Here is a 22,777-nt window from a genome sequence, read left to right as displayed (position 1 = left end):
TAATTACATTCTTTCCCACTGCTCCAAAATTGAGGTACCCCAAACTTCCCCCAGTGTTCCTTTTCAATAAGCCAGTCTATAGGTTTGTAAAACCCACATTTGGCATCATCCTAAACTCAACTCACCAAAAAAAAATGAGAACAATGCAGAAAACTGCATAGCAAAATATTTGCAAAATTTAGACTGGTAATGCAAATTGAAAAATAAATAGCAAACTAAATTTAACACTGAGAATATACAAACAGTAAAAAAGCACACAAGTATATAATGAATAGAACTGGCACAGTAAGACTTGGCAAGAAACTGGAAACAGTAGATGTCTATGACATCTTTTGGCAATCTCCACCTATCACTGGCCCTCTATCCCACCCCGTCGAAGGGTCATGAGGACTTGAAACATCAACTCTTTTCTTCTCCGCCGATGCTGCCAGACCTGCCGAGTTTTTCCAGGTAATTCCAGATATGGGTATCCAGAACAGGAGAAGATACCAATTATGGTAAAATATTTGCAATATAGTACACTAATCCAAATTTAAGTGAAATTTTGCTTCCCTGGACCAGAAAATTGGAATCATAGTGTGGGAGTATTTAAAGAGGATGAAGTAATCTCATACCATTTCACCCGACACTGCATGTTGTATAACTCCAGTTTTTTGTAAATTAAACCCTAACTAGTGCATGGACAACCTGTTGTATCTTCTGAACACTTTATAAACCAAAGCTGAACTTATTTAAGTGTTCTTCAGTCCCTGCAATTTACTTAAAATTTACTAGCCAGAAGCAGAGCTCCACATGCATGTAAATACACATCCAGAGGTCTTCCCAGACCACAGCCAGGCAGTGTGCAGAACTGCTGTCAGATTCAAAACTATAAATTGCAGCCATGTATCCACGCTACAGAGTTGTACTTGCATTATAAAAGCTGTCATTAAATTTAATTCTTACAATGACTACTGGACCTTGTTGTTTATCATACAAGATTATTCTTTGTATGCATCAAACCAATTGAGAAATTCACAGGGAAGGATTATTTGACTGGAGCCATAATTTTGATATTCCATTATCATATATTGGCTAAGTGATTATTTCCAACATTTTTCTTAACATTAGTATAAAGCCAAGAAAGGTTTTCCTTCCCCACTCAAGGGAATGGTTATATATGGTTATGAGATGAGTGCAGAAATAGTCAATAAAACTTAAGCAGGCATTTTTGTAATTATGTTCATTTACATACAAAATTTGATAGGGCACATTTCAATTGAGCTCCCAGCAAGGAACAAAATTACATCAATCTAACATTCTAAAATTAACCCAGATTTTAAAAAGAATGGCAATGAAAGGATTTTTTTTTACAATAAACTAATTTTCAGGGCTGCCTTTCATAAAATGCAAAATTGATCTACAGCATGAATTTTGTAGTGAAGGTTTTTGTTAAATCAACTTTTATTTCTCTACTTTTTAACAATATAATCATAATTTACTTTACCAAATTACTGTTTTGTAGAATTTTTGCTATTTACGTGCAGGAAGTTACAAAACTGCCTCCTGTAACTAACAAGTATTAGCATTAACTATCTAAGAACAGAACATCATTTGATGTACAAATACACATCGTCCTCTTGCATCAATCTTATTTAAAAGTAACCTGTAAGCTTAAATAGTATTAAACTTTGTGCCATCTATCTTAATGATCTACACGTTTGCTATAATTCTTAAACCATAGAGCTAGGCTTGCAATGCATCTTGCAGCACATGATAAAATCTTATGGCACACACCGACATTAGCAATGTAATTTGAAGCTAGACTGTAAAGTCTTTCAGCATCAAAGGTGTCAAAATGACCAGGCAGCACTTTTATCACAAGGTTATTGTCCACTAGAGTCATTAGATGTTTGCAAGTTTGAATGTAGTCGCTGATATTGCTGGAAGGGAGCCAGTCAATCATGGATCCATCGTATACTACATCTCCGCTAAAAAGAATACGGTTCTCCTTATCATGAAGGCAGATGCTACCTCTGGAGTGACCAGGCATGTGTAAAACAGTCAGCTGACGGTTTCCAAGATTAATAATGTCACCTATCATGAAAAGCATAAAAGTCTCAAATCTCACATGGAATCATGGCCAATTACATTTAATACTTAATGTAAATATTTGAACTTGTGTCAACATATGAAAGGGTACATGAAATCAGAAGTATCTCCAATAATAAAGCATCTTGAATTTTACTGTACACAGTTCTCTGTCCAATACCTTTGTGAAATGTATTATTACTGTTGAAACTGATGAGCAAAAGGTAGAGTTTGGTTCAGTCTTGGAATACATCTTGACTCAAAAATGGGCAGCCCATTTTACATCTGTGCACATGTGGTTACAATCCTGAATCGTCAGCAATGTAAAACAGGCTGCCAATTCACTATTGTCTATTTTAAACTAATGCACTATTCTTTTTAATCATAAAATCATAGCACAGGAGATCTTTGGCCCATCTTTCCTACACAGCTCTTTGAAAGAGCTATTCAATTCATCCTGCTCCCTTGTTCTTTTCCTATAGCCATGCAATCGTATTCCCCTTCAAATATTCATCTAATTCCCTTTTAAAATTTCTTACTGAATTTGTTTCCACCATTCCTTCAGGCAGTTCATTTCAGATCAAAACAACTCACTGCATAAAAAAATTCTCTCATCTCATCTCTAATACTTGTGTCAATTATCTTAAATTTGTGTCCTCTGGTTACCTACCAATGATCTGCCAATGGAAACAGTTACTCCATCAAAACCATTCATGATTTTTAGCATCTCTCTTGAACTTCCCCTTAACCTTCTTTTCTCCAAGGAGAGCAGCCCCAGCTTTTGTAGTTTTTCCACACAACTCAAGTTCCACATACCTAAGACCGTTCTAATAAGTCTCCTCTGCCCCCTCTCTCAGGTCATGACATGCTTCCTGAAGTGTGGGGCCCAGAATTGGACACAATTCAACTGTGGCCTAACCAGAGTTATAAAGGTTTAACATTACTGCTTTGCTTTTATACACTATACCACTGTTTATAAAGCCCAGGATCGCATATGCCTTTTCAACAGCCTTCTCAATTTATCCTGCCACTTTCAAACATTTGTGCACACACACCCCGAGGTCTCTCTGTTCCTGCATCCTCTTTAAAATTGTACCACTTATGTCATGTTGCCTCTTTTCATTCTTCCTACCAAAATACACTAAAATGACATACACAGCAAATCTGCTTTATCATGCATGCCCCTGCAAAGAAACCTTGGCCTAGGGTATAAAATTTTACGGCTCTGGATATGTCAAAAGTTTGTAAATTACATGTGAATGTTGAAAAGAGAGGATGGCCTTGAGGGTGCAAAGACAGAATCTATTTGGTTAGAGTTGAGAAGTAAAAAGGATATAATTATGCTACTGGGAGTATTCTTTAGACCTCCAAACAGTGAGAGATACAGCAGCAAATCTGAAGGGAAATTACAGACATGTGCAAGAACTAAAGAGTGGTGATATTGGGAGGCTTTAATTACCCAAATATCAATTGGGATAATGTTGGAGTAAAAGTATAAAGAAGGCAAGGAATTTTTGAAATATGTTCGGAAGTTCCTTAACCGGTGTTTTCTCACTCCACCAGGAAGGAGACATTAACAGAAAATGCTGGAAAAACTCAGCAGCTCTAGCAGCATCTGTGGAGAGAGAAACAAAGTTAACTATTCGAATCCGTATGACCCTTCTTCAGAGCTCAGATTTCCAGGATCTGCAGTACTTTGCTTTTATCTATAGGAAGGAGACATTGTTGAATCTGGTGCTGGGGAATGGGGTGAGCCAAGTGTTTGAGTGGGAACACTTGGGTAAGAGTCATATATCTTAAGGTTTTGATCAGCAATGGAGGAGAGCAAGGAACAAAGCATAACTTTCTAATTGGAAGAGGGCTAAACTCAATGGAATGAGAGGGGATCTAGCCAGCGTAAAATGGAACCAAAGATTGACAGGAAAAAACTAAGGCATCGTTAAGGGAGAGAGGTTTCAGATACAGTCTAGTTACATTCCAACAAAGGAGAAAGGTAGGGAAACCAAAGCCAGGAGCAGCTTGGACAAAGAGATAGAGAATACAATGAATGTCAGGTAAATTCTTCAAGTGAGAACCAGGCTAAATACATGTTCAGGGGCTATGTTGAGAGGCAATGATGAGGGAAATTACACCAGCAAAGAGAGAATATGAGAATCAAATGGCAGTCAAAAGAAACCCAAAAATCTTCTACGAGCATGCAAATAGTAAACTGGTAGTAAGAGGTAGAGTGAGGCCCTTCAGGGACAAGGTAAGAATGCTTAGAGGTGAGGGCAAGGCTAGAATATTTAATAAGTACTTTGTATTGGTGTTTACTAGAAGGATGCTGACAAAATATCCATAGAAGCAAAGATGGTAGAGAGTGAATGTGGGTGAAAGGATGGGGTGAAAATTGATAGGAAAGGTGCTCTGGAAAGCCTGGCTATGTTTAGAATGGGTAAGTTGCCTGGTCTGGATGGCTTGCATTCCAGGTTACTAAAGGAAGTGGGAGTGGAGATAGCAGACGAGCTTGCCATAAAATTCCAATCTGCCCTAGATACCAGGGGTGCCAGAGGATTGGACAGTGGCAGATGTGATACCCTTCTTCAAGAAAGGGTATAAGGACATTCCTGCTAACTACCAATTGGTCAGTTTAACATCAGTGGTGAGTAGGGCTTTAGAAGCAAGTAAGGAAAAAAATCAACAGGCACTTGGACAGGTTTAAGCTAATTAAGGAGAGCCAGCACAGATTTGTAAAAGGCAGATCATTCATGACTAACCTAGTTGAGGTTTTTGATGAATTGACAGAGAAGATTGATGAAGGAAAATCATATGTCTATATGGATTTTAAGAAAATGCTTGACAAAGTGACACATAAAAGGCTGGTTAGCAAAATTGAGGTCCATGGAACAGAAAGATCAGTGTCAGTTTAGATTTTTAAAAATTGGCTTAAGGACAGAAAACAGCAAGTCCTGGTCAGTGATTGTTTTTCAGACTACAGGGTGGTAGCTCATCATGTTTTCCAAAGTTCAGTACGAAGACCACTGCTTTTTAAAATATATATAAATTGTTACAGACAGGAGGGGTGTTAATTTGAAAAGCACTAATTTTGCCTCTAAAGGAAGTGGGAATGGAGATAGCAGACGAGCTTGCCATAAACTTCCAATCTTCCCTAGATACCAGGGGAGGTGTTTACCTGTCTGTAAACAGGCGTTTTGAGTTGCTTCCCCCTTTATAAGCAAGGGCATATTTCCCAAACCCTCAGTTTTGTTGTGATCCAATTTCTATTAATAACCCCACAGCAAACTCGAGATAGGATGAACTCAAAGGGTTAGTTTATTTGCACACACTCAAAATGCAGGAAGGTCACAATGTTGCCTCCTTTGCGTTCATATAGCAAAAGAGGGATAGAGAAAAGAAAGATTTACAATGCAGAGACCACAGAAGAAAGAGATATTGGGCAGGATTTTCTGACCCCGCCTGCCACCAGGATCGCACAGTCCCAATGAAAGTCAACAGACTTTAGGCTGTGCTGCCAAATGCCCCATGGCGGGTTCCGCTATGACATGACTGGAAAATCCCGGCCATTATTTCACATCGATTCCAGAGACCAGAGTCAAAGCCCAATGATGTATTCCTTCTCGGAGGTCGGTAAGCAGAAAACCGATGGTGGTTAGTTCACTTTTCCAGTGGTGTTGACTTCACATGATGAGACAGGCACGCAGGGAGAAATCACTCTCGTAGGCAATAGTACACAATTTCTAGTAGAATCAGTGCAGATGAGGCCAGGTGTCGAACCAGGGCCAGAGCTCCTCATCTGTAATGCTACTAGTTAGACAGTAAAATGACAGACTGAGACTATAGAGTGCAGCAGTGCAATATTACTGGTTCTAGACTACAAACTAGAGGTCCAAGTCATGACTCCCACCTCTTCACTCTGGCTTTGACAAGGACTGTGTATCCGTCGTCTGGGTCCCCGGGATTGTTGAATGTTTCAACCATTAAGAATTGAAAGGAAAGTTGCGTGGCCCTTTGTCTTAGCAGATCAGCGGACTCCTGCTGGGCAGCCTGAGCTATGAAATGCAGATGGCCTTTGCATAGTTCTTTTTGAATTTGGTCTGTGCAGCCCACAATATGTCGTTAATGGCTCTTCAAAGATAATGAGATGCGAGTTTCTCCGATTCTGTCAGGCAGTTCCTTTTGTTTGAGGGTCACAGACAGATATAGATTCAGCCACTTTGGGGCCTTTATCCTGTTTTAAGTTTTTAAGTATAGCAATGAGCATATCTCTACATATTTTATTAAAAAATATATACAGCATGAGATCTTAGTCCCTCACAGTCCTGGCGGCCTCAGGAAAAAAAAAATTCTATTTCATTTTTTTATGTGGTCTTCTGAAGGAAAAGTAGGAAGTAAAGGAGTATACATTCATTCTTCATTTACACTTGCACGTCAAACACACAGCTAGCAGGGGCAATGGAAGCTCCTAGCCACGTTTTCCTTTTTTTTTAAGGTTTAAATCTAGGTTAGCGCATCAATAACGACATTGTCCTGTCCCTGGATACTGAATGTTTAGGTGATCTGGGAAGATTCAAGATCTGCCTTTATGTTGAAGTCTATTCCGGGCTATAGTTCTGAGTTTCCTCTGTTCGGGATCAGGCATAAGCAAAGCCACCGGTTTCAGAACTCTTGATCCCTGATTAGGTGTCCTCTAAAGGGTCTGGCAGTTTTACAGGATGGTTAGCGTTCAGAGAGTGAGTGATGGTCAAGCTGCTCTGAGCTATCTGAAGGGAAATGTTGATATCTCACTCTGAGTACCAGGTCTTTTGATCACAGAGCTGAGCTGTACCTGTCCAGTTTAGCTCCTCCTTGTCCACTCGGTAACCTGTGGGTTCAGCTGTTCAAACCAAGGGACGGTGATTAGGCGGATTGTCAGGAAATTGGGGTGTTTTAATCGGACTTTGGCCTCTTTAGAGGATTCCACTGCAGTGTCCCACTCGGGGGCTAGCACAACTGAGGTGTTCCAGTTTCTGTTGCTAGGTGCTTTGTGTTGACACAGCAACAGATGGGCAGCGTGCTCCTGAACTTGGGCCAGCCTTTAAGGGCCCAGACGTTAGGAAGAGTGCCTTCTCATTGGGGCCTCTCCTGCATCCATACCAGGTAGGGCTACAGTGCTTTAACTTGTGAGGTTGTTACAGATCATTTTAAATGCAAGGGCAACCCTGTGAGTTTGCCTCACAATTCTGCATTAAGGTGGGTGAGTATGGGGGCCAGTCTGGTTGGAACCCCTCTGCCAGTCAGATGAGTAGTAGGCTCCATGTCTTTTGGGACACTACTGCTCTCTGGTGGATGGTCAGCTCTCACTGAGCCAACACCCCAGTGGCTTCTCAACTAAGTGAGGCATCACCTTCACTCTTTCTGGGCCAATTTGGGAACTTTCCTGGTCCCCATTTAACTTTGCCAGAAAAGCTACACGTCAGACAAATCACTGGCTTCTTAGCCAGGGTCTTTGGATTGGGAGGGGACACTCTTCTAACTTGTTCCTTGTTCCTGGAACACCACTGACCTCAACTGGAGATGCAGCTCCAGTTACAATCCCTGTGTTTTCAACAGGGGGAGATATCTCATTTCCTATCCATTTGGGAACTTATTTTGTCCCTATTTAATATCGGGAAAAAAGTTTCTGCCAGCCATACTTCCAGCAATTCCTTAACCTTTGTCTTTCCTGGTTTAATAGCTTGTCTTCCTTCAGGCTCTTCGACTATGTGGGGCATCTCACTCACTATCTCTTTTGTGCTTTAGGACTTCCCTGGTCCCTGTTTAATTTAATTTGTGGAAATTCTGTGAGGCTGCTTCCCTTTTAACTTAACTGGCTGGGCTTTGGCCTTGCTACATTCGAGCAAACCTCGCTCAATGATATGGGTGTTATTTCACCCTTTTGGCCCTCTGGACCTTCCCCAGCTTCCTGCAGATTTCTGCTGGCTGATGTGACCTCTTTTCTCTCACTGGCTAACACCTTGACAGCCAAATTGTTTCCAAGCAGGAAATAAATTCCTGCTGCTGGTAGTTCAGGGTCACAGTCTAGGTAGACCCAATGGAAGGGTGCAAACACAGACCGTCTTCTCACTCCACTGATCAGGGCTTTAGCCATCAGGGAAGATTTGGGAAAGACATGGAGATTTCCTTCCAACACCAAGGACTGAGAGGCCCCTGCATCCCGGAGCAGTACAATAAACTTGCTCACATCCTGGGGCGGGTATGGGAACACTGTCACTGAAAGAACAAAACTCTGGAAGCTCTCTGGGTGTTTGTCCGGTTCAGGCACACATAGTGCCATGCCCTCCAAAGGGTAAGTTTCAGTGGCAAGAGTGTCTGTCTGCTCTGCTTCACTACCCATTGGGATATCCTTTGGGTGACTACTCGTATGGAGGCCTAATATAACCACAGGCTTCCTTCACAATCAGCAGCACTCAAGTCTGCAATGGCCTATTATATTGCAATGAGAACACACCCATCTCTGGAGGTTCTCCTTTTGGGCTGCAGGTGGGCTTCTTACACCCTCCTGTGTGTTCTTTTCTGTGTCAGGGCGGCCTTTTTATCTAGATCGCCCTGCTTATCTTTCTAAGGCTCATGGGAGTGGTTTAGAAAGGGTCTGCCTGTATTTCCAGGCCTATGGGTGAGGTCATAGGTGTCTGCTGTGACTGCTGCACCCCTTGCTGTGACGATTCAGCTGTGTCCTCGGCCCAAACATCTTCAGCTGCTTCATCAATGACCTTCCTTCTATCATAAGGTCAGAAGTGGGGATGCTCACTGATGATTGCACAATGTTCAGCACCATTCGCGACTCGATACTGAAGCAGTCCATGTCCAAAATGCAGCAAGACCTGGACAATATCCAGGCCTGAGCTGACAAGTGGCAATTAACATTCATGCCACACAAATGTCAGGCAATAACCATCTCCATCAAGAGAGAATCTAACCATCGCCCTAGACATTCAATGGCATTACCATCACTGAATCCCTCACTATCAACATCCTGAGGGGGGGGTTACCATTGACCAGAAACTGAACTGGACTAGCCATATAAATACTGTAGCTACAAGAACAGATCAGGGGCTAGAAATCCTGCAACGAGTAACTCGCTTCCTGACTCCCCATAGCCTGTCCACCATTTACAACATACAAGTCAGGAGTGTGATGGAATACTCCCCACTTGCCTGGATGACAACACTCAAGAAGCTTGACATTGTCCACAACAAAATAGCCCGCTTGACTGGCACTACATCCAGAAAATTCACTCTCTCCACCATCAACACACAGTAGGAGCAGGGCGTACCATCAACAAGATGCACTGCATGAATTTAGACTGCACCTTCCCATGACCACCACCATCTAGAAAGACAAGGGCAGCAGATAGAAGGGAACATCACCACCTCAACGTTCCCCTCCAAGTCATTCACCATCCTGACTTGGAAATATATCGCCGTTCCTTCATTGCCGCTGGGTCAAAATCCTGGAACTTCTTTCCGAACAGCACTGTGAGTGTACCGACACCATGTGGACTGCAGCTCACCACGACAAGGGCAACTAGGGATGGGCAATAAACGCTGGCTGAGCAGGCGAAGCCCACATCCGTGAATGAATATATATTTTTTTTTAATTCTCTGCTCCTCCTGGTGCATCTCAGGTTGGAGGGTTAGCAATTTTTGAATTCCTCCAACAATACCAACTCATGCAACCCCTCTTGGTGTGTGGAATTCTTAGGGACCTTATCCATTGATCAAAACACAATTTTTTTCAGCCATTCAAACTCAATGTAGGTTTGTGTGGGCTCCTTACAAGCATTCCAGAATTGCTGGCAATATGCCTCTGGGATTAACTCATGGGCACTTTGGATGGAAGCCTTGGTCTGCTCATAATTCATGGACATATCAGGAGTCAGCATGGAGCAGACATCTTGAATTCTCCCTGATAGCTACCCTTAAATTAAAAACATCCAGATATCTGATGGCCATTTTAGCTGTCCTCTTAATTTATTACTAGTGGCAAAAAATGTCTCTACATTGCTCTCATCAAATTTGGGAATGAGTCCAGCACACTTGAGCACCTCAGAGAGGGGTTCTGGGTTAGGAAGATGGAGGGTGCTACCGGGTAGAGAAAGATTTTCCCTTACAGCTTCTAGCTGTCTGGTTTGTCTCTCCTTTTGAGCTGTCAGCTCTATTTCCAATTTTCTGAGCTGGAATTCTTCTCTCTCCCTATCTCTCTCTCTCTTTCTTTCTTCTGTGCTTCCCTTTCTCTCTATCTTGCCCTCTCCTGAAATTCCAGCTGCAATCTAAGCTTTTCGAGCGTGAATTTGGTTGGGGGGGGTGGCGGTGTGGAGGATGGGGAGAGGAGATTTGGAATATTGGCTGAGCTCTAAATCTAACTGCTCTAACGGTGACATGAGATCCAAATGGTCTACCAATAACTGGATCAGTTCACTTCTCTTCAATTTATTGGGCAATTTTACCTGTATCCCCCTAGCTATAGCTTTCAGTTGCTCTGTGCTAATGTTTCGCCATTCAAATTTCCTTGCTTGACATCAAAAGTTGCCATTTTCTTAGTGTTAGGGAAAAGGGATTTGCTGTGGTAAGTTAATGTGTTTTAAAATTTGCTCCAGTCACAGAGCTTTCCCCTTTTGGCTTCCAACTGACACTTTTATATAAGATTTGGCTCATGTCTTAACTTAGACTCTGGTCAAATTCAAATGGGTGATACCAGACTAGCCCCCTATTTCTGTTATGGAGAGGAGTGAAGGGGGAAGGGGGTTTATTTGAATAGCACTAATTTCTCCTCTCACCACCCATCCATAAGCAGAGAGGTATTTTTGAGTTGCTTCCGCCTTTATAAGCGGTGGTGTATTTCCCAACCCCTCAGTTTTGGTGTGATCCAATTTCTACTAATAACATCACAGCAAACCAAGATAGGATAAACTCAAAGGGTTAGTTTATTTGCACACACTCAAAATGTGGGAAGAGGGTTGCAATGTTGCCTCCTTTGAATTCATGCAGTTAAAGAGGGATAGAGAAAAGAAAGATTTACAGTGCAGAGACCACAGAGGAAAAAAATATTGTTTCACATGGGTTCCAGAGTCCAGAATCAAAGTTCAATGAGGTAATCCTTCATGGATGTCAGATAGCTGAAAACCAATGCTGGCTAATGCATTTTTCTGGTGGTGTTGACTTCACATAATGAAATAGGCATGCACAAATGAATCAGTCTTGTATGTGATGGTATAGAATTTCTAGTAGAAGCAGTGCAGATGGAGCCAGGTGTCCAACCGGGGCCAGGGCTCCTTGTCTGTGATTCTGCTAGTTAGATGCTAAAATGGCAGGCTAAGATTGTACAGTAAAGCAAGACAATATTACTGGTTCCACAAACTAGAGGTCCACTACTCTTCACACGGTCTTTGACAAAGGGTGCGTCTCCCTCATCTGGGTCCCTGAGATTGTTGAATGTCTCAACCATTAAGAAATGAAAGGAAGGTTGTGGGACCCTGTCTCAGCAGATGAGTCGATTCCTGCTGGCCAGCTTGGGTTATGAAATGCAGAGATAAAAACAAAAAACTGCGGATGCTGGAAATCCAAAACAAAAACAGAAATACCTGGAAAAACTCAGCAGGTCTGGCAGCATCGGCGGAGAAGAATAAAGTTGACGTTTCGAGTCCTCAGGACCCTTCAACAGAACTAAGTAGAAATAGGAAAGGGGTGAAATATAAGTTGGCTTAAGGGGGAGTGGGGTGTGGTGGTGTTGTTGGGACAAGCAAGCAGTGATAGGAGGAGATAACCAAAAGATGTCACAGAAGAAAGAACAAAAAGGTGTTGAAGGTGGTGATATTATCTAAAATAATGTGCTAATTAAGATGGAAAGCAGGATGAACAAGGTAGCTCTAGTGGGGGTGGGGTGAAATAAACCATGGGTGAAATACATTTAAAAATAATGGAAATATGTGGGAAAAGAAAAATCTATATAAATTATTGGAAAAAATGCCAATTTTTTTCGAGGGGCAAGAAACAGAAAGGGGGTGGGGATGGAGGAAGGAGTTCAAGATCTTAAGTTGTTGAACTCAATATTCAGTCCATAAGGCTGTAAAGTGCCTAGTCAGAAGATGAGGTGCTGTTCCTCCAGTTTGCGTTGAGCTTCACTGGAACAATGCAGCAAGCCAAGGACAGACATGTGGGCAAGAGAGCAGGATGCAGTGTTAAAATGGCAAGCGACAGGGAGGTCTGGGTCATTCTTGCAGACAGACCGAAGGTGTTCTGCAAAGCGGTCGCCCAGTCTGCGTTTGATCTCTCCAATGTGGAGGAAACTGCATTGGGAGCAACGAATGCAGTAGACTAAGTCGGGGGAAATGCAAGTGAAATGCTGCTTCACTTGAAAGGAGTGTTTGGGCCCTTGGACGGTGAGGAGAGAGGAAGTGAAGGGGCAGGTGTTGCATATTTTGCGTTTGCATGGGAAGGTGCCGTAGGTGAGGGTTGAGGAGTAGGGAGTGATGGTGGAGTGGATCAGGGTGTCATGGAGGGAACGATCCCTACAGAATGCCACCAGAGGGTGTGAAGGGAAGATGTGTTTGGTGGTGGCATCATGCTGGAGTTGGCGGAAATGGCAGAGGATGATCCTTTAAATGCGGCCTTCGTCTCCGAGCTCACTTCTTTGGGCAGGAGTCCGCTCCCCGTTCAACGGATCCTTTTACCCACCTCCAATATTCTCCCTTCACCTGGACCCCTCCCTCTGGATTCTTACCTTCTCTTGATCTTTTCATTGAGAACTGTCAGCGTGACGTTATTTGTCTCAATTTCTCTGCTCCTCCTCACCCATTCTAACCTGTCTCTCTCTGAACTTACTGCACTCCGTTCTCTCAGGTCCAACCCTAACATTGTCTTCAAACCTGCTGACAAGGGTGGTGCTGTTGTTGTCTGGCGCACTGACCTCTACCTCGCGGAGGCTGAGTGTCAACTCGCAGACACTTCCTCCTACCTCTCCCTGGACCATGACCCCACCACTGAACATCAATCCATTGTTTCCAGGACTATCACTGACCTCATCTCCTTTGGAGATCTTCCTCTCACAGCTTCCAACCTGATAGTCGCCCAACCTCAGACGGCCCGCTTCTACCTCCTACCCAAAATCCACAAACGGGACTGTCCCAGTAGACCGATTGTGTCAGCCTGTGCCTGCCCCACGGAAGTCATTTCTCACTATATTGACTCCCTTCTCTCTCCCCTTGTCCAGTCCCTTCCCACCTACATCCGTGATTCCTCTGACACCTTACGTCACATCAAAAATTTCCAGTTCCCTGGCCCCAACCGCCTCCTCTTCACCATGGATGTCCAATCCCCCTACACCTCCATCCCCCACCAGGATGGTCTGAGGGCTCTTAACTTCTTCCTCGAACAGAGACCCGAACAATCTTCATCCACCACTACTCTCCTCCGTCTGGCTGAACTTGTTCGCACACTGAACAATTTCTCCTTCAACTCCTCTCACTTCCTCCAAATAAAAGGTGTGGCTATGGGTACCCGCATGGGCCCCAGCTATGCCTGTCTCTTTATGGGGTATGTGGAACATTCCTTGTTCCAGTCCTACTCCGGCCACCTCCCACAACACTTTCTCTGGTACATTGATGATTACTTTGATGCTGCTTCATGCTCTCGTCGGTACCTGGAAAAATTTATTAATTTTGCTTCCAATCTCCACCCCTCCATTATTTTCATATGTTTCATCTATGATACTTCCCTTCCCTTCCTTGACCTCTCTGTCTCAATTTCTGGTGATAGACTGTCCACCAATATCAATTACAAGCCTACCGACTCCCACAGCTACCTCGACTACAGCTCCTCACACCCCGCTTCCTGTAAGGACTCCATCCCATTCTCTCAGTTTCTTCGCCTCCGTCGCATCTGTTCCAATGATGCTACCTTCAAAAGCAGTTCCTCTGACATGTCCTCCTTCTTCTTTAACCGAGGTTTTCCACCCAGGGTAGTTGACAGGGCCCTCAACCGTGTCTGGCCCATCTCCCGCGTATCCGCCCTCACGCCTTCTCCTCCCTCCCAGAAACATGATAGGGTCCCCCTTGTCCTCACTTATCACCCCACCAGCCTCCGCATTCAAAGGATCATCCTCCACCATTTCCACCAACTTCAGCATGATGCCACCACCAAACACATCTTCCCTTCACACCCCCTGGCGGCATTCTGTAGGGATCGTTCCCTCCATGACACCCTGGTCCACTCCTCCATCACCCCCTACTCCTCAACCCCCACCTACGGCACCTCCCCATGCAAACGCAAAAGATGCAACACCTGCCCCTTTACTTACTCTCTCCTCACTGTCCAAGGGCCCAAACACTCCTTTCAAGTGAAGCAGCATTTCACTTGCATTTCCCCCAACTTCGTCTACTGCATTCGTTGCTCCCAATGCGGTTTCCTCTACATGGGAGAGACCAAACGCAGACTGGGCGACCGCTTTGCAGACCTTCGGTCTGTCCGCAAAAATGACCCAAACCTCCCTGTCGCTTGCCAGTTTAACACTTCAACCTGCTCTCTTGCCCACATGTCTGTCCTTGGCTTGCTACATTGTTTCAGGGAAGCTCAACGCAAACTGGAGGAACAGCACCTCATCTTCCGACTAGGCACTTTACAGCCTTCCGGACTGAATATTGAGTTCAATAACTTTAAATCTTGAACTCTTTCCTCCATCCCCACCCCCTTTCTGTTTCTTCCCCCTCCCTTTTGTTTTTTCCAATAATTTATATAGATTTTTCTTTTCCCACCTATTTCCATTATTTTTAAATGTATTTCACCCATGGTTTATTTCACCCCACCCCCTCTAGAGCTACCTTGCTCGTCCTGCTCTCCAATCTTGATTAGCACATTCTTTTAGATAATATCACCACCTTCAACACCTCTTTGTTCTTTTGTCTGTGACATCTTTTGGTTATCTCCTCCTATCACTGCTTGCTTGTCCCAACAACACCCCCCGCCCCCTCAAACCAGCTTATATTTCACCCCTTTCCTATTTCTACTTGGTTCTGTTGAAGGGTCATGAGGACTCGAAATGTCAACTTTGTTCTTCTCTGCCAATGCTGCCAGACCTGCCAAGTTTTTCCAGGTATTTCTGTTGTTTATGAAATGCAGATGCCTTTTGCATAGCTCTTTGAATTTGGTCTCTGCAGCCCACAATATCTTGTTAGTGGCTCTTCAGAGATAATGAGATGTGAGTTTCTCCAATACTGCCAGGGTGCTCTTTTTGTTCGAGGGTCACAGACATATATATATTCAGCCATTTTTGGGTCTTTGTCCAGTTTTAAATTTTTAGAGATAGCAATGAGCATATCTCTATATATTTTATTAGAAAAAAAAACAAGATGTGGTATTAGTCCCTCACAAAATGCAAGGTCCTCCTGACTAACAAATGAGGACCTGTACCATTGGAAGAACTGTCAACACAGACCAGCCAAGCAACAATCTGACACAGTAATACTCATCGAATCAAACCATCTCTGCAATGTTCCTGATGCTTTGATCATCATTCACGGGTATGTTCTATCCCATCAGTAGGACAGACCTACCAGAGATGGTGGCACAGTGGTAGACAGGGGGGAATGGCCCAGGGATTCCTCAACATTAACCCCAGGCCCCATGAAGTTTCACAGCATCAGGTCAAACAGGCAAGGAACCCTCCTGCTGATTATCACCTCTCTTCCTCCCTTAGCTGATAAATCAGTATTCCTCCAAGTTGAACACCACTTGGAAGAAAAACTGAGGTAGCAAGGGCATAAAATGTACTCTGGGTGGAGGACTTCAATGTCCATCACCAAAAGTGGCTTGGTATCAGCACCACTGTCTGAGCTGGCCAAATCCTGAAGGGCATATCTGCCAGACTGGGCACATGGTAGATGGTGAGAGAACTGACAAGAGAGAAAAACCTACTTGGCCTCATCCTCACCAATCTATTCATCACAGATGCATCTGTCCATGAGAATATTGGTTGGAGAGACCACTGCACAGTCTTCATGGAGATGAAGTTCCACTTGCACACTGAGGACAGTCTCCATCGTGTTGTGTGTCACTACCACTGTGTTAAATGGGATAGATTGAGGACATCTAATATCTCCAAAAGGTCATCCAGAAGGGTCATATGGACTCGAAACGTCAACTCTTAGTTTTACGCTCCACAGATGCTGTCAGGCCTGCTGAGTTTTTCTAGCATTTTCTGATTTTGTTTCAGATTTCCAGCATTCGCAGTATTTTGCTTTCATCCATAAGATGCTGTGGGCCATCAGCAGCAGCAGAATTATGTTGAACCACTATCTGTAAGCTCATGGCCTGGCATATTCTTCAATCAGCCATTGAAGCAGGGCACCAACGCTGATTCAATAAAAACTGTAGAAGAACATGCAAGGACGAGCACCAAGCATACTTAAAAATTAGGTGTCAACCTGGTGAAGCTACAATACAGGATTAAACAATGGAAGTGGCATACCACAGACAGAGCTAAGCAATCCCACAACCAACAGATCAGATCTGCAGTCCTGCCACATCCAGTTGTGAATGGTAGTGGACAATTGAACAACTAACCATAGGAGAAGGCTCCAAAAACATGCCCTTCCTCAATGTTGGGGGAGTCTAGCATGTCAGTGCAAAAGACAAGGCTGAAGTATTTACAACCATTTTCAGTCAAGTGAATGATCCATCTTGGCCACCTCCTAAAAACTAAACCATCATAGATGCCAGACTTCAGCCCATTCGATTCACTCCTTGTGGTACTGGATGCAACAAAGGCTATGGGCCCTAACAACTTCCCAGCTGTACAACTGAAAGCTTGTGGTCCATAACTAGCGGCACCCTTTACCACACTGTTCCAGTACAGCCACAACACTGGCATCTGCCAGGCAATATAGAAAACTGCCCAAGCATATCCTCTCCACATAAAGCAGGAGCAATCCAAATCGGGTAATTACTGCCCCAGACTACTCTCAATCAACAGCAAAGTAATCGAAAATGTGACCGACACTGCCATCAAACAGCACTTACTCAGCAACAACCTATGCTCAGTTTGAATTCTGCCAGGGCCTTTTAGCTCCAGACCTCATTAAACCCTGGGTCCAAACTTCGACAAAAGAGCTAAGTTCAACAGGTGATGGGGTAGTGACTGCCCCTGACAAAAAGGCAGCATTTTGAACAAGTGTGACATCAAGGAGTCCTAGCAACTTTGAAGTTAATGGGAATCGGGAAAAGTTCTCTGCTTGCTGGAGTAATACCTATCACAAAGGAAGATGGTCGTGATTGCTGGAGGTCAATCATCTCACTCCCAGGATATCGCTGCAGGAGTTCCTCAGGGTAGCATCCTGGCCCCAATCATCTTCAGCTGCTTCATCAACTACCTTTCCTCCATTACAAGGTCAGAAGAGGGGCTGCTCGCTGGTGACTGCACAGTGTTCAGTACCATTCACAACTCCTCAGATACTGAAGCAGTCCATGCTCACATGCAAGACCCAGACAACATTCAAGTTTGGGTTGATAAGTGGCAAGTAACATTCGTACCACAGAACTGCCAGGCAGTGACTATCTCCCCTTGACATTCAATGACATTACCATTACTGAATTCCCCAGCATCAACATCCTGGGGGTTACCATTGAGCAGAAGCCGAACTGGACTAGCCATATAGATACTGTGGCTACAAGACCAGGTCAGAGGCTAGGAACTTTGCAGTGAGTAACTCATCTCCTGACTCCCCAAAGCCTGTCCACTATCTACATGGCACAAGTAAAGAGTGTGATGGAATTCTCTCCACTTGCCTCCTGACTCCCCAAAGCCTGTCCACTATCTACATGGCACAAGTAAAGAGTGTGATGGAATTCTCTCCACTTGCCTGGATGAGTGCAGCTCCAACAACACTCAAGAACTCGATACCATCCAGGACAAAGCAGCCTACTTGATGGGCACCCCACCCACCTCCAACATCCACTCCCTCCTCCACCGACGCACACTGGCTGCAGTGCGTACCCTTTACAAATGAAGTGCAGCAACTCACCAACAGTAGCTTCCTAACATGTGACCACTACTACCCAGGGGGACAAGGGCAGACACACGCAAACGCCATCACCTGCAAGTTTCACTTCAAGTCACACATCTTCTTGACTTGGAGCTAAGTCATTGTTCCTTCACTGTCACTAGACCAAAATCCTGGAACTCCTTCCCTAACAGCACTGTGGGTGTACCTACACCACATAGACTACAGCTGTTCAAGAAGGTGTTCAAGGGCAATCATGGGTGGTTAATAAATGTTGGCCATGCCAGTGATTCTCACATCACAAGAATGACTAAAAAAACTGGGATCTTGGAATACATAGTAAAATTTCAAAATCTGCCAATGGTACCTAACTTGAAAGAGTGGCAGACAGTGATACTAATTGGCTGTAGCAGGATAGCCTAGCAGGATGGGCAGACAAGTGGCAGCTGGGTTTTATTAGAGAAGGTGATGCGTTTTGGCAGAAGGGACAGAGAGAAACAACATAGATTTAATGGCGCAGTTATAAAGAATGTGGAGGGGCAGAGGAACCTGGGGATCCATGTACATAGATCTTTGAAGGTGGCAGGTCTTATTGACAAAGTAGTCAGCAAAATATATGGGATCTTGGGATTTATCAATAGAGATAGAGTACAAAAGTAGCAAAATTATGCTGAACCTTTGTAGATCTCTGGTTAGCCCACAACTAGAATATTGTGCTTACTTCTGGACACCAAACTTTAGGAAAGATGCAAAGGGCCTTGAGAGTGCACAGAGAAAATTTACCATAATGGTTCCAGGGATGAAAGATTTTAGCTACAGGGTTAGGCCAGAGAAATTGGGCTTGTTCTCCTTGGAGTAAAGGAGGTTGAGGGGGGAATTTCATAGAGGTATACAAAATTATGACAGTTTTAGATGAGGTAAAAAAGGAAGGGGAGACAATGGCCCAAATTTTCACCATGGTGTAGAGCCTAGCGTGACAAAAATCTGGAAACAGTCAGAAATTCTAAATCCCACCCCCGAACGCAGCATTTTCCATTTTTGCAAGGGAGTGGTGACAGGCTGGGGTTCACGCATGCGCAGTTTACTAAGGCTACTGGCCATTTAAATCATCAGCTACCTCCAATGAAGTGGGATCTTGATAGGCCAGGAGTGTGAGACCTAGAATGTGCAGATTAGATCCAGGTAAGGAGGTCTGAACTTTGTTGATTCACTTGGATAGCTAGGGTACTCCTTTGCAGAGGTAAGGTACTCCTTTGAAATTGGTCCCAGAACACTTTTGGGAGAGGTCAGGCACCCTTTGGGGGAGGTAAGGCACTCTTTGCACGAGGTAACACACCCTTTGGGTTTGTTAAAAGTAAATATGATTGTGCATAAAAAGTGTATAAACTCATTGGAACTATCAAGCTGTCAAAGAACTGTCAAGCTGTCGAGGAACTGTATAAAGCAAGGACTATCAAGAACTCAAAAGAATATTCAAGCTGTCAAAGAACTATCAAGCAATCAAGGAACTGTAAAAGCTGTCAAAGGATGCCAGGTGAGCTGGCATAGAGGGGTAAGGGCAAAGGGTGGTGGATAGAGGGGCATGGGTTGGCATCAGGGCTATGAGGGGCCATGTGGAGTGAGTGGGTTGGGGGCATGAGGTGGCAGAGCTTGGTATGGATGAGGCATGGGGAAAGTGTGGGGTCTTAAGGGGGTGAGAGCTGGAGGGCTCTTTTTTGATTTTTAAAAAAATTTAATTCAACACAGTGCTGGAGCACAGAGGCAGGCCTTCCACCCAGCCCAGCTCTGCACTCAGCAGCCTCCGCATTCATTCCAGGGGCGGTGGGCCTGACTTCCAATCCAGCCCACTCCTGGAACAAAAATCTGACCTGCAGATGACTGTTTTTGAAGGTCGGGTTTACGGAGCTGGGTATTCTGCCATTTCTGCACATCAGGCTCAGCAGCGAAAATTTAAGACAATGATTTCAAAGGGAAATTGGCTGGGCACTGGAGGGAAAGAAACTTGTAGGGCTACAGGGATACAGCAGGGGAATGGGATTGACTGAACTGCCTCTGTAGAGCCAGCATGGACTTGATGGGTCAAATGGCCTCCTTCTGTGTAGTAATGAATCCATGATGATCAGAAATGTGGAAAATTAGGAGTACAATTTACATGTCCCACCACTGCAGGAGCACAGAATTGTGTAGCACAGCAAGTTGTCATCAAGGCCATAATGCATGTGCCAGCTAACCAAAAGAGGTATACAATTTAGTCCAATTCTCGTGCTCTTTCCCCTTATGCTTTTAAATGTTTCTATTTCAAAGATTAATTTACTTCCCTTTTAAAATCTATTATGTGTTCTGCTTTCAGTGTTCTTTCTGGTCGAACATTCCAAATAAGCCTCTAGACAGAAAAAAAAATCTCAAAACCTCTTTTTTTGGTGAAGATCTAATTAATTCACCAACCAGGGGGATATAGTTTATCTCCAACTTACTCTATCGAAACTTTTCAAATTTGTGAATGCTTTGATTAAAACTTATGATTTAAGAAACAATCTTTCTCTACAATGAAAAGCTTCCCAGTTACACCAGTCTTTACTCATTGCTGAGAAACCAAGCATCATTAAGGCCCAATCTCTCTACTAAAATCTCTCACATTTCCAGATTATTCTAGCCAGCAAACATAACACCCAGCCTCTTTTCACTGTAACATTCGTGCCACACAAGTGCCAGACAATGGCCATCTCCAACTCAAGAATCTAGCCAGTTGATATACAATGTATTACCCATAATTGAATCTCCCACCATCAACATCATGGGGGTTACCATTTACCTAAAACTTAACTGGTCCAGCCACATAAATACTGTGGCTATAAGAGCAGGTGAGAGGCTGGGTATTCTGCAACATGTGTCTCACCTCCCAACTTTCCAAATTCTGTATATCATCTACATGACACAAGTCAGGAGCATGACGCAATATTCTCCACTTGCCTGGATGAGTGCAGCTCCAATAGCACTAATGAAGCTCTACCACCTGAAAGTTTCCCTCCAAATTACACACCAAGATGATTTGCAACAATGTGCCAATCCTTTGCTGCAGTGCCAAAATGCTGGAACTGCACCCCCCTCCCCCCCAAATATCACAGTGGGTGTACCTGCACTATACAAATTGCAGTGTTTCAAGAAGGTGTTTCAGTGTTTCAAGAGGGTGGCTCAACATCACCTTCCCAAGGGCAGTTAGGGAGGAGGAATAAATGCTGGCCTACCAGCAATGCACTCATCCCATGAATGAAAAATTATGTAGATGAGAAATAGGAAAAAGCCTTTGGAGGCTTCAGAACTAATGCTGCATAAGTAGTAAAAGAAAATACTGAAACTGATTCTCTGGCTATGACATGACAAATAGGAATGAACCAGCCAAGGGCAGATCCAACCATCTGGACAACTGAGGTAAGGCACTGGAAGGTTTGAAAGGGTGGGGTATCTGAGGGGAAGGAACCATTCAAAGTATCAGCTAACACAGCAGATAGAAAGGGAAGTTGGGTGGTTAGTAGCTTGGTGGAAATAGTGATGGCCATAACACCCCTGTTCCACAAGCACCAATAGCATCGCCAAATCATCATTCATGTGTGAGCTTTGACAAAATGAGCATCCCATTTTATCACAGGTATAATGGCATCTGAATCAAACCCTGTCCTTACCCAGTACCAACATAAATACTTTCCAGCAGTTACAGAGCAGTAATCATGGACAAACTTTTTTTAAAAACCACTTACTTCATGAATACTGCGGTCAATTGTGGGTGATACCCCCAACTCAGGATGAATTAAGAGCAAAACCTATAACTTCCCTGGTCTATATTAGAGCTTACTATTACAGATACAGATTATTACTTAGTGCACAGAGAAGCAGCAAGACGAGAAAGTCTGGTCATGGTTCGTCTCTGTTAAGTCTCCCACATAAATGAAAGTCTCCGCCCTGTTATCAGGATAGGTGATGAGCACACAATTACAATGGTGAAACATTTATTACCATCGTCTAGTATCCGGGCAGGTTGCACAGCTTTTACTCTATAATTTTTGGCTCTCCAGCTCCGCTGAGGACGCCTTTTAATGTCCCAGTCAGACAGCCAAGTGGCTGTTTCGAAGTTGTCTCCCCGCATCAAGGCACTGGCCTCGGCTCTGTGCACTGCCGCTCTGTCGAAGTGGTGCAAACCTCCCGAGTGGTCGAAGTGGATGTGAGTGACCACAGCCATAACCGGTTTGGTGCCGATGAGGCCTGCCGAGCTCAGGAATCTGGGTAGGCTCATCAGGCCGAGGCCTGTGTCTATCACCAGGTCTCGTTGCGAGCCCTGCAGCAACCAGATATTGGCCCGTTTACTTGGCTCGAAGAAGCGCTCACGGATCAGGTATAATCCATCCGACACCTCCTCCCACCAGAACCAACTCCACTGAGAATCCACCTCGGCATGAACAGCCGAGCCTAAGGGCATCCTCACCCTACAACAACCACCACAACCAACCTGAGTGACAGCTACTTGAACCAATCCACGCTGCCCAATAGGCCACCCAATCAGAGCAGCGAGGAGGCGGGCTCTCTGTCAATCACCAGCCGCACACTCATAGAGTTGAAAACAAGAACTTTGTGTTAACAAGAAGTATCCCCGGGCGCTCTGCGGTAGCGTTACCAAACACAATT

General features: G+C 44.2%; 1 protein-coding gene across 1 annotated transcript; it reads right to left on the bottom strand.

Annotated features, from left to right (window-relative positions):
* Positions 1 to 529: 529 nt before the first annotated feature.
* mblac2 (metallo-beta-lactamase domain containing 2) lies at positions 530 to 22,600 on the bottom strand. Its single transcript, XM_041185462.1, has 2 exons — positions 22,112 to 22,600; positions 530 to 2,076 (listed from the first exon to the last, which is right to left on the bottom strand). The coding sequence occupies exons 1-2, from the start codon at positions 22,569 to 22,571 to the stop codon at positions 1,685 to 1,687; spliced, it is 852 nt and encodes a 283-aa protein (XP_041041396.1). The 5' UTR covers positions 22,572 to 22,600; the 3' UTR covers positions 530 to 1,684.
* Positions 22,601 to 22,777: the final 177 nt, after the last annotated feature.

Source organism: Carcharodon carcharias, chromosome 4, assembly GCF_017639515.1.
Source record: "Carcharodon carcharias isolate sCarCar2 chromosome 4, sCarCar2.pri, whole genome shotgun sequence".
Lineage (NCBI taxonomy): Eukaryota > Metazoa > Chordata > Chondrichthyes > Lamniformes > Lamnidae > Carcharodon > Carcharodon carcharias.
This window is presented reverse-complemented; position numbering and strand designations above follow the sequence as displayed.

Bases quoted from the DNA above. Each gene is read 5' to 3' on its own strand.
- mblac2 (XM_041185462.1), bottom strand. From the start codon at position 22,571: ATGCCCTTAGGCTCGGCTGTTCATGCCGAGGTGGATTCTCAGTGGAGT. The intron at 2,077-22,111 runs GTAATAAATGTT...TTTTCATGATAG, and splicing joins TGCCCGGATACTAGACGATG to GTGACATTATTAATCTTGGA.